Consider the following 12,780-nt stretch of genomic DNA (forward strand, 5'->3'; position numbering starts at 1 on the left):
TTATTTTATAAATCTTGGACATATATATACCTGCCCTCAAACACAATAGGAAGTGGCACCATTATCCCACTTGGAAATGGCACCATCATCCATGATGTATCTTAACTTAACAAGCAATAGGCATCATCCCCTGCTTCCCTAATCACAATCACAGTCACAGTAGGCAGATGGTAGATTGCCATTGTCTAAGTCAACAATCAATAAGTCAACTATAGATCCTATGGTCAACATGCGTTAGGTCTACAGGTACAAAAAGTCGACGGGTACAAAGGTTTGACAGATGTAAGGTATATAAGGCTAAAGGTTGACAGGTTAAAAGGTCAACATCACAATGGTCGATATACAAATGACCAACACAAAATATTGATTTTTTTTTACCTTTTTTACTATCCACAGGGACGATAAAAGGGAATAGAAATAGAAACCTGTGTGAGTGCACTCATTTTTACTGATAGTGGTTACATATGATGAAACATACAAAATGACACTTAAAAACTGAAGTTGAACATATTTGTTGACTGTTCATATCAACCTTTTGTCCCTGTCGACCTTTTGACCACATTGACATAGTGTATGTTGACAATATGGGGTCGACCCAATGACTGCCTACCTAGACACTGTAGATCTTCTATACCACACTCAATTACCACAATCCCAGCACAACACTTGTATGGAGGAGCAGCACTCCTGTGGAGGTGGAGGTGCCGCAAGGGCATAAAAACCCAGGATGAGTGACATTATGTTACCACAGTAATGCTCAGTGTTTAGGCATTAAATTATGCATAGGGAACTATCCCATGAAGTAATCTTATACCTTATTAAATGATATTATGGGATTGTTTCCTACAGTATGCCTTTTTTAAACCTTTGCGTGCCAATGTCGCTGTGGAAGATCCTCAAGATATCCGTTAAAAATGCCAGAGCCGCTCACAATGACTGTTCCTTTTTTGGGTGCAATATTTAACTAAACTTCGACTAATTGACTTGGCTGTATTTGTATTTATACTATACTGTGCGCGACGCTGGCATTTTTAGCAGATATTTTGAGCTTCGCTTACAGCAACGGCACTGAAAGTGTTAACATATAAATGCAGCCACAGACATACCTTTCTGACTAAATGGAATCACTTCTAACTTGGCATTTAAAGTAAGAGCTTACAACACTGCAGTATAGTTCTATAAATGGTGCCCTTCTCTGACATCTTGTTAAGCACATCAAGCCCCAAAAAATGGCACAGTAGAATATGCACCAACAATAATGAACGTGCATATAAATGTTAGCAAAATAGTGACCCTACTTTACTAACACGTACAACAGCAGAAAGATGATTTGACAAATATGAGACAAGGTATAGAAAACATTTCACCATAAGTCAAATCATATTTAACCTTTTCCTATAATAGATTTACTAAAGGAGACTTCACAGTATGTACTCTGCTGCTCTCTAGTGGTGACCAGCTATGTTAGCACAGTAATGACTGAGGTCTAGTGTATAAGGAGAAAAGTTGGTGGTACACTTATGTCATTATTCTGTATAGGAGACTTTTAGAAAATTAACTACATCAAATTGTTGAGTTAAATAGCAAACCCTTGTCTTGCTCTCACGGCAGGATGGAGGTTTAGTTGAACCAAAAGGTTCAAGGAATTGTCATCCATTCATGCTGCTATACTTACTTTACAAGGCAGTGTTCTAATTGTTTCCATTGCTAATTTGCCCATTTTGTCTCCATGTTGGGTTATCAGCTGATGAAACTTGGCAACTCAGGGACACCATACCACCACAAATCTAGTTTTACCTCAATGTAAAGAACTCCACTTTCCCAAAACCTACAGTATCTTCCCTGATGCAATGAATTGATCCTGGCTACCTTACAAAGGAGGTATCCTCACACCCCACATCACAGAAGTTAACCATCGGTTATTAACCATTTTTAAAAAACCCTGTTCCTATATTTCATTAAATAAAGACCGAGGTCATACAAATTCCAAATGACAGTTCCAAGTTTATTGTTTGGCCCATATCAGTCTCTTTGTATCCCAGCTTGTTTACAGTGTTGGTTTTAATTAGCAGATGTCAAACCTCCCAGCACTGAGGAATCTGAGTCTTCTTTTTACTAGGAAAGCTGGAGTGCTAATTTGTCACAGCTACCTGAATGCAGCCTGTGTTATAACTTATGGCTCTACAGAGTCCGGTAAGTCTTGCTATGCTGACTTTTCATTGGGCAGGAAATATAAAAGGCAATGTATGATAGCTGTAAACAGAAGAATTATGTCCATATGTTTAGTGGACACATGATGCTCATAAGTAGTGTACTCCTTTCCTCAAACTAATCTAATATAATTCTAAAATAACAAAGGTTCTAACAGTAAATCTGCCAGATTAGGGAATTAAAAAGCTTTTACCAAGCTCTAGTTTATAGTTAACATTTAAGGAAGGACCTCTTGCTGTTCAATGACACTCTCCTAGTAATACACAGACATACATTTACAGATCCACTATCAGTAGCCACAACTAGTATGTGTACTGTAACTCTCTGTGTACCCAGTACAATATCAGAAGAAGAGCAAATAATGAAGAAAAAAAGAAAAATAGAAGGTAGCAATGGACCTGATTCAGACCTGATCACACAAGATTCGCTGGCCGGGGCGATTATCTATACACTGTGCATGCATACAGACTGTAGTATGCATGTGCGAGGCTGTCCTGTGATAAAAGCCTTTTTAATTGCTGGCCATTTGCAAGGTGATTGACATGAAGATGGAGACCGGTGATTTTCTGGGAGTGTCAGGGAAAACGCAGCAGTGCGTTTTAGGGGAAGAAGTGTGGTGTCAGCTCCGGCCACGATCAGCCTGTTTCCATTGCAGCTACCGAGTAAGTCCAGGGCTACTTTACAAAAAAGGGAATTTCACTCCAGGCGCTGCAATCTTTAGAGCTGCATATGTTACTTCAAAAAGAGGTCACCGGACCTCAGAAAGACAATACTACAACAGACAAGAGAAGTCTCACGTGCGCTAAAAAGTCCATATGTATGTAATCCTTGAAAGGATTAAATTTCTTTTCTTTCTTCTTTCCCGTTTCACACAGTTCCGTATATATGGAGAAACAGAAAAAATATATACCAATTAGCGATATATAAACACTGGTTACTTCTTTTCCTTTCCCAGTGGGATCTAGAAGAACAGAGAGCGTGTTCCCAAGATTTCCAAAGTGATCCAAAGCGGTTTATAGGGTCACCCCACTCGTGTGTATAGGGACTATGCTCACATGTATGCTTACACAAGACAGGGTGTGTGAACTCTTATAAAGGTATCTTTTTTTCCTCCAAATATGACTCCAATAGTCACGACAAATACAAATTCCTTTTTATTCTTTAAAAATCACAGCAGGGCAGGGATGATATAATGACAGCCTTTCTACCATATAAGATGTAACCCGGGTATAGAATATGGTACCAGATACTGCCAAATACTGCTCCACAAACTCTGCTGCTCACATGAATTTGACCAGACACTGAGTTTTCTACGCGTTTCAGCACGCTGCGGTGCCTTTTTCAAGATAAAGTGTCTGTAAACAACGAGTTCAAACAAATGAGGGACGGATAAAAAAGTTTTCCATATAAAAATATTTGTATATAAAAACTATACTCCATATAAAAATTTATAAAAATACTGTGCAATAAAGTGCAAGTGCATATAAAGGCTTACCAGACGTTTTAGGTCAGGAAATATGTGGGTATCCAAAGAGGTCCTGTGGAGACACTCCAAAATGTGTCCTCAGATCCACATAAACGCTGGTATACACAGCCTGAAATATAAGCCCAGGAAACCGGAAGTCCGCATACGTCACATCCGCTCAAGTGACAGACGCGTCCCCGCTGTATAAGACGTTCGGCAACTATGCCCTGCGTCTATGGGGCCGCCTGTAAGTGTTGGGATACAGCGCAGCACTGTTGCTGAAGCGCTGTCCCTTCTCTATTCAATATGTGCAAAAACGATGTTGCGGGCGCCATTTTGGAAATGGGCGCATGTAAGGGCAAATGACTAAAGAGGTTTTAAACAGAAAAAAATGACGGACGCCATGTTGGTTATGGGCACATGTGAGGGCAAGAGGCTGAAAATAGGTGTAAAAATATATTTGGCAGATCAGAATACCAAAAAGACCAACCCCATTACACCTTATTTACATATATGCACTAATAACAATAACAGAACAAAGTAAAAACAATAATTAAAAAACAAAACAGTATATAATCATAAAAACCATCTCAATTCGAACTCACAATTTAACCCCTTAGGAGCTAGAGTTTTGAGATCGTATATAAACCTCATTTCAGTTTTGGCTAGGCGAATATCTCTATTATTGGTACGCCAATCATCCTTAATCCATGCAACGGCGCTGAACATTTTAATGCCATCTGTTCTGCACTGGTGTTTTTCTTTAAAATGCATGGAGAAAGGATGATTGGGGTTTCCATTAAGGATGTTACGTATATGTTCGGCCCACCTAATTTTTACTTGGCGTTTAGTTTTTCCTATGTAAGCCAAATTACATTTGCATACGATAACATAGATGACGTAGTTCGCGTGGCATGTAATAAAATCTCTGATTTTTACTGAAATACCGTTAATATCGAGATCCGTATATTTAGAAGTTGGACTTTTACATGCTTTGCACATCTTGCAATCCCCACATCGATAGAATCCCTTGTTTCTGGGTAGGAAACGTTTACCATCCATGTGCAATGCACTGGATACTAATCTATCCTTTAAGGTGGGTGCCTTTCTATATATGAAAATAGGCTTAGGGGGCAAAGTTTTCTGTAACAACTCATCCTTTAACAAAATGTTCCAGTACCTTCTTATTATTTTTTCAATTTGTTTGTACCTTTTGTTATAATGGGTATTAAATGCTATTGTATAGTTATTTCTTCGATCCTTTTTATCGGTATTAGATAGAAGTGTGCTTCTTTCTATTTCACCCACTTGCTCTGCAATTTTTTCTAATGAATTAACAGCATATCCTTTGTTTCCAAAATTTTGTACCATGGTTTTGGCTTGATCTTCATATTTGTTCTTTGTGGAACAATTTCGTCTGAGACGAGTAAATTGTCCCTTGGGGACGTTTTCAAGCCAAATTGGTAAATGGTTACTGCTTTTATGTATATATGTGTTGCAGTCGGTGGGTTTACTGAAGGTACTGGTTTCTATCTTCCCCTCTATAATATCAATTTTGAGGTCCAAAAATGTAACTGACTCTCTACTGATCTCAAAGGTGAGGACAATGTTGGCCTCATTATTGTTTAAGTGAGAACAAAAATTTTGGAGGTCGTTCTCATTCCCCTGCCAAACAAATATAATATCGTCAATGTACCGCCACCAGTGCACCAGGTTCGCAACCCAGCCATGCCCTGCCCAGACATGCGACTCCTCCCATCTGGACATGAACAAGTTGGCATAGCTGGGCGCGAACCTGGTGCCCATGGCGGTACCGACCATTTGTTTGTAAAAAATACTGTCAAAATTAAAATAGTTATTCTCTAATATAAAAGTGATACCTTCTATAATAAAATTGCACATCCCTTCATCCATGTTAGTTCTAGATAGAGTATTTTTAGTGGCCTCTATTCCCAGGTTGTGTGAGATTATAGTGTACAGCGATGACACATCTGCTGTCACTAGATAGTGGTCATCACTCCATTCAATCCCTGACAGTCGGTTTAAAGCGTCTTTCGTATCTTTTAGATGCGATCTTTCCCTAATTACAAGGGGTTGTAATTGGTGATCTATATAGGCCGAAAGGTTGGCTGTAATGGAATTAGTGGCTGCCACGATGGGCCTGCCCGGGGGTTTTTCGGTATTCTTATGCACCTTCGGCAGAAGGTATAGGACAGGGACAGAATAATTCTCATTAATTAAGAACTCTTTAACATTTTTGTTTATAGTTCCTATTTCGAAATGATGTCATTTTTAAGTTTTTTATATGTCACGCCATCATTAAGCTGGAAGAGGAAGGATTACGCCAGCTTAATGATGGCGTGACATATAAAAAACTTAAAAATGACCCTTCTAACAATATCTTCAAACAATATCAAAATTTAATTATACATCATTTCGAAATAGGAACTATAAACAAAAATGTTAAAGAGTTCTTAATTAATGAGAATTATTCTGTCCCTGTCCTATACCTTCTGCCGAAGGTGCATAAGAATACCGAAAAACCCCCGGGCAGGCCCATCGTGGCAGCCACTAATTCCATTACAGCCAACCTTTCGGCCTATATAGATCACCAATTACAACCCCTTGTAATTAGGGAAAGATCGCATCTAAAAGATACGAAAGACGCTTTAAACCGACTGTCAGGGATTGAATGGAGTGATGACCACTATCTAGTGACAGCAGATGTGTCATCGCTGTACACTATAATCTCACACAACCTGGGAATAGAGGCCACTAAAAATACTCTATCTAGAACTAACATGGATGAAGGGATGTGCAATTTTATTATAGAAGGTATCACTTTTATATTAGAGAATAACTATTTTAATTTTGACAGTATTTTTTACAAACAAATGGTCGGTACCGCCATGGGCACCAGGTTCGCGCCCAGCTATGCCAACTTGTTCATGTCCAGATGGGAGGAGTCGCATGTCTGGGCAGGGCATGGCTGGGTTGCGAACCTGGTGCACTGGTGGCGGTACATTGACGATATTATATTTGTTTGGCAGGGGAATGAGAACGACCTCCAAAATTTTTGTTCTCACTTAAACAATAATGAGGCCAACATTGTCCTCACCTTTGAGATCAGTAGAGAGTCAGTTACATTTTTGGACCTCAAAATTGATATTATAGAGGGGAAGATAGAAACCAGTACCTTCAGTAAACCCACCGACTGCAACACATATATACATAAAAGCAGTAACCATTTACCAATTTGGCTTGAAAACATCCCCAAGGGACAATTTACTCGTCTCAGACGAAATTGTTCCACAAAGAACAAATATGAAGATCAAGCCAAAACCATGGTACAAAATTTTGGAAACAAAGGATATGCTGTTAATTCATTAGAAAAAATTGCAGAGCAAGTGGGTGAAATAGAAAGAAGCACACTTCTATCTAATACCGATAAAAAGGATCGAAGAAATAACTATACAATAGCATTTAATACCCATTATAACAAAAGGTACAAACAAATTGAAAAAATAATAAGAAGGTACTGGAACATTTTGTTAAAGGATGAGTTGTTACAGAAAACTTTGCCCCCTAAGCCTATTTTCATATATAGAAAGGCACCCACCTTAAAGGATAGATTAGTATCCAGTGCATTGCACATGGATGGTAAACGTTTCCTACCCAGAAACAAGGGATTCTATCGATGTGGGGATTGCAAGATGTGCAAAGCATGTAAAAGTCCAACTTCTAAATATACGGATCTCGATATTAACGGTATTTCAGTAAAAATCAGAGATTTTATTACATGCCACACGAACTACGTCATCTATGTTATCGTATGCAAATGTAATTTGGCTTACATAGGAAAAACTAAACGCCAAGTAAAAATTAGGTGGGCCGAACATATACGTAACATCCTTAATGGAAACCCCAATCATCCTTTCTCCATGCATTTTAAAGAAAAACACCAGTGCAGAACAGATGGCATTAAAATGTTCAGCGCCGTTGCATGGATTAAGGATGATTGGCGTACCAATAATAGAGATATTCGCCTAGCCAAAACTGAAATGAGGTTTATATACGATCTCAAAACTCTAGCTCCTAAGGGGTTAAATTGTGAGTTCGAATTGAGATGGTTTTTATGATTATATACTGTTTTGTTTTTTAATTATTGTTTTTACTTTGTTCTGTTATTGTTATTAGTGCATATATGTAAATAAGGTGTAATGGGGTTGGTCTTTTTGGTATTCTGATCTGCCAAATATATTTTTACACCTATTTTCAGCCTCTTGCCCTCACATGTGCCCATAACCAACATGGCGTCCGTCATTTTTTTCTGTTTAAAACCTCTTTAGTCATTTGCCCTTACATACGCCCATTTCCAAAATGGCGCCCGCAACATCGTTTTTGCACATATTGAATAGAGAAGGGACAGCGCTTCAGCAACAGTGCTGCGCTGTATCCCAACACTTACAGGCGGCCCCATAGACGCAGGGCATAGTTGCCGAACGTCTTATACAGCGGGGACGCGTCTGTCACTTGAGCGGATGTGACATATGCGGACTTCCGGTTTCCTGGGCTTATATTTCAGGCTGTGTATACCAGCGTTTATGTGGATCTGAGGACACATTTTGGAGTGTCTCCACAGGACCTCTTTGGATACCCACATATTTCCTGACCTAAAACGTCTGGTAAGCCTTTATATGCACTTGCACTTTATTGCACAGTATTTTTATAAATTTTTATATGGAGTATAGTTTTTATATACAAATATTTTTATATGGAAAACTTTTTTATCCGTCCCTCATTTGTTTGAACTCGTTGTTTACAGACACTTTATCTTGAAAAAGGCACCGCAGCGTGCTGAAACGCGTAGAAAACTCAGTGTCTGGTCAAATTCATGTGAGCAGCAGAGTTTGTGGAGCAGTATTTGGCAGTATCTGGTACCATATTCTATACCCGGGTTACATCTTATATGGTAGAAAGGCTGTCATTATATCATCCCTGCCCTGCTGTGATTTTTAAAGAATAAAAAGGAATTTGTATTTGTCGTGACTATTGGAGTCATATTTGGAGGAAAAAAAGATACCTTTATAAGAGTTCACACACCCTGTCTTGTGTAAGCATACATGTGAGCATAGTCCCTATACACACGAGTGGGGTGACCCTATAAACCGCTTTGGATCACTTTGGAAATCTTGGGAACACGCTCTCTGTTCTTCTAGATCCCACTGGGAAAGGAAAAGAAGTAACCAGTGTTTATATATCGCTAATTGGTATATATTTTTTCTGTTTCTCCATATATACGGAACTGTGTGAAACGGGAAAGAAGAAAGAAAAGAAATGTAATCCTTTCAAGGATTACATACATATGGACTTTTAAGTCCAGGGCTACGCACAGACTGCACACACTGGAAACATAGGACCTTATTCTAGGCCAAACGCAGAGCTGCAAATTTTGCAGTGCTGCGTGGGGATTTAATGCCGCCTGCGACTTGCACAGCCACCCTCCCCACTCCCTGTCTGCACTGGTGGGTGCGGACAGGATGGCAAACTAGCAGTTAGCCATGCCCGCTCGCACCCAGCGTATGCACATGCGCAGAAAAGCGCATGCACATTAGCAGAACATCACTCCCCCATGGGAATGCATGGGGGAGTGCGTGGCACTGAATAAGGACCGTAATTCGATGGTGAGCGGCTTGCAAATTAATTGTAGGTGAATGGGCGATCCAGATACTTTTCACAAGATGTGCTAAGCCATGCGCTGGCTTGGAAAGGGTGTGGTGGCATATAACTGGGCTCTAAAAATTAGCAGCCGTGCAATCAGGTCTGAATCAGGCTCAATATACATCAACTTCATAATAATAATAATAATAATAATAATAAAAAAGAATGAGATCATTACTTTTTTGCCAATTATGTACTAAACCATTGGCAATTCTATAATTTAAGAGGGCAAAAACACAATTAATATTTAGATAATTAATGTGCCTTGCCTTTTTACTTGTTCTAATTATCTGTCTGGTTTGAATTTTGGTACAACAGTGCCCTTGAGCTGTAGTTTACAGCATGAAAAGTATGGGCAGATGGCTCATACGGTCCCAGAAGTTCTAGTTTTACAGTGTCTGCTACTTAAATGCAGTGTCTGGGAAGCTCCAGGGATATTCAGTAGCGTTCCCAGACATTGGAATGCAGCAGGATGCACAACTAATGCTGATATTATTTATGCAAGATTTAACTAAGATAAACTGAATAGAACTTTATAAATATAATTCATACTTGATATGTTAGAGGAACATAGAATATAGAAACTAAGGCAGGGGTTCCCAATCTTTTTTGAAACCACGGCACCCTAGAGTTTCAGAATTTTTAAGGGCACCCTTAGCCCCCCCCCCCCCAAAAAAAAACAACCCAGAGTAAATACAACATTAAGTAAATTGGGTTTATATGGAATTCTTAGGGTCAGTTATGTGGTAAAGGGCAGGATTTGCTTTTGTTTGTACATATTTTATGATTGGCAGCCATCAGCACTGGTTTTTCCCACAAATAATTAACCATAAACAATTTGTATTGGTCCTGAACCACCAACCCATGGCACCCCTGCAAGTGTCCCGAGGCACCCCAGGGAGCCACGCCACACAGTTTGGGAACCACTGAACTGAGGAGTCTATGGGGCAGAGTTATTAAGCTTGGTGAAGTGATAAAGCAGCTGGTACCGGCCAATAAGCTCCTAACTGTCAAGTTCTGGGCTGATTTTTTAAAATAACAGTTAGGGGCCAATTGGTCAGTGACAAAGTACCAGCTACATCATCACTCCACCAGGCTTAATAAATCGGCGGAGGAGAGGGGCTGCTGCGATGCCACTCCGTCCCCCTCCTCCCTCTGGTGCTGCCGGTCCCCACAGGTTATTGACCACCGCCACCTGCTTATGCCGAATCCCAATCGCTGTCACAGAACCGGCGCATGATCAGTAGACTCTTCGGTACTGTGCATGAGTTGGCCCCAGCCTCTATGTGGCTGCTTCAGGTGCAGACCCATAGAATAGTATACGGCCCAGGTCTAGTCACCGTCTATCCATTATACCATAACCATAAAACCACCTTGATCTGTAATCTCACATTCCGAGACACTTCAGCTCAAGGGGTCTGCAAATTTATTTATTTTTTGAGTCAGCAGCAAATGTAACAATTCTCTATGAAATGAGTATAGAGAGATCTGTCCTAGCTCAGCAGCCCTCATTTTTTGGGCTCCTTTGACAGATGGAGCCCGGCAGCCACTGCCACCATTGTCTTTGGGAGTTATGTCACTGGTTAGAGGCTGGATGCTCTATCTAGTCTGTAAATGTACACACACACACACACACACACACACATACATACACTTACAAACTAGTGTTGATCTTGATTGAGGAAATCAGAGTACCCGGAAGAAACCAATGGGGAGAATATACCAACTTCACACAGTTAGGACATGGGTGGGAATCTAACCCACAACCTCAATCCTGTGAGGCAGTAATTCTATCAATTATACTTCCCATACTGCTTCAAACAGCTTAAATAAATGACTTGGTCTCAAATAAAAAAAATGCTAAAAATATAAATACAAATATAAACTACAATACATTTAAATGGAAAAAGTTATGTGTAGCTGTAGTGTATTTACTGTTTAGAAAGCTTCTATTATAATAATACTGTCATTTTCTTTATTCATTTTGAACTTACAATGCTGCTATTCCCCAGTGAGCGCCACATTTCTTTCCTGCCTCGCCAAATAAGGACAGTCCTATAAGTGTTATAGTTGGAGTTATAGACAAGGGTCCAATAAATCTCAACAGTAGTCCAATTAGTCCAGAAAAGCCCAGAAACAGTTGCAAAATGGAAGCCACAATAATTGCACCTTGAATCTAGAAAACAGAAAAATTATTTTTATAGTTTCCTTATTGTACAATTAATATGTTTTTTACAGAAAGAAATCAACTTTTCTTCCTAATGTCTTCTTATCATATTTATAGGCTGAGTAGGGCTTGAATGGCCCTCCGTGCATATCCCTAGCGTATTGTTTATAGCTTACAGAGAATCAGGATGGAGAGTGCCTGTTTTCCTATGTACATGTCTCAGGAGGTCATGATCTGCAGATAACTCTGCAATATCAGGTTCCTCTTCTTAACCTTAATGGATCAGCCTATTGAAGTGGTGAGGCGCTGTACTTCAAATACATTTAGAAACATAGAAACATAGAATTTGACGGCAGATAAGAACCATTTGGCCCATATAGTCCGCCCCTTTTTTTTATCCTTATTCATATGCCTATCCCAAGCATGTTTAAATTGTTCTACTGTCTTAGCCTCTACCACCTCTAATGGGAGGCTATTCCACGTATCCACTACCCTTTCTGTGAAGTAATTTTTTCTAACATTTCCCCTGAACCTACCTCCCTCCAGTTTCAGTGCATGTCCTCGCGTTCTATTACTACTTTTCCTTTGAAGAAAATTTCCCTCCTGTACTATGTTAAAACCCTTGATATATTTGAAGATTTCTATAACGTCCCTCCTTTCCCTTCTCTGCATGTTAAAATATTTTAGTCTTTACAGGTAAGTTTTGTGATGTAGGCCATGCGCCATTTTAGTTGCCCTTCTTTCTACACTTTCTAATGTATTTATATCCTTCTGAAGATATGGTCTCCAGAACTGGACACAGTATTCCAGATGAGGCCGTACCAATGACCTATAAAGTAGCATTATTACGTATTTTTTTCTGCTACTGATTCCTCTCCCTATGCAACAAAGCATCTGACTAACCTTCCTCATTGCTTTGCTACATTGCTTTCCTGCCTCTAAGTCACTTGAAATAGTGACTCCTTTCCTCCTCAGTAGTTTCCATTATAGTACCCTTGATACTATATTGAGCCTTTTGGTTTTTGAGTCCCAAGTGCATAATTTTGCATGTTTTAGCATCAAACTGTAGTTGCCATGCTCTTGACCAATTCTCAAGTTTACCTAGATCATCAGTCATCTTTGAAGGGAAAGGCAACTTTCCCTTCAATACCATTTGCAATGTCCCTAACAAAGATCACTGGTCCAAGTACAGATCCCTGGGGTACTCCACTGGTAA

General features: G+C 39.6%; 1 protein-coding gene across 1 annotated transcript in view; it reads right to left on the minus strand.

Moving 5' to 3' along the window:
• Positions 1-12,780, minus strand: part of LOC146072971 (solute carrier family 23 member 1-like) — a 176,821-nt gene that overhangs the window by 133,482 nt on the left and 30,559 nt on the right. The window contains exon 5 of the mRNA XM_083180141.1: positions 11,392-11,573. Within this exon, the coding sequence (XP_083036267.1) occupies positions 11,392-11,573 (182 nt within the window). The remainder of the gene's footprint in view (positions 1-11,391; positions 11,574-12,780) is intronic.

The sequence above is a fragment of the Crinia signifera genome, chromosome 4 (assembly GCF_055691185.1).
Source record: "Crinia signifera chromosome 4, ASM5569118v1, whole genome shotgun sequence".
Lineage (NCBI taxonomy): Eukaryota > Metazoa > Chordata > Amphibia > Anura > Myobatrachidae > Crinia > Crinia signifera.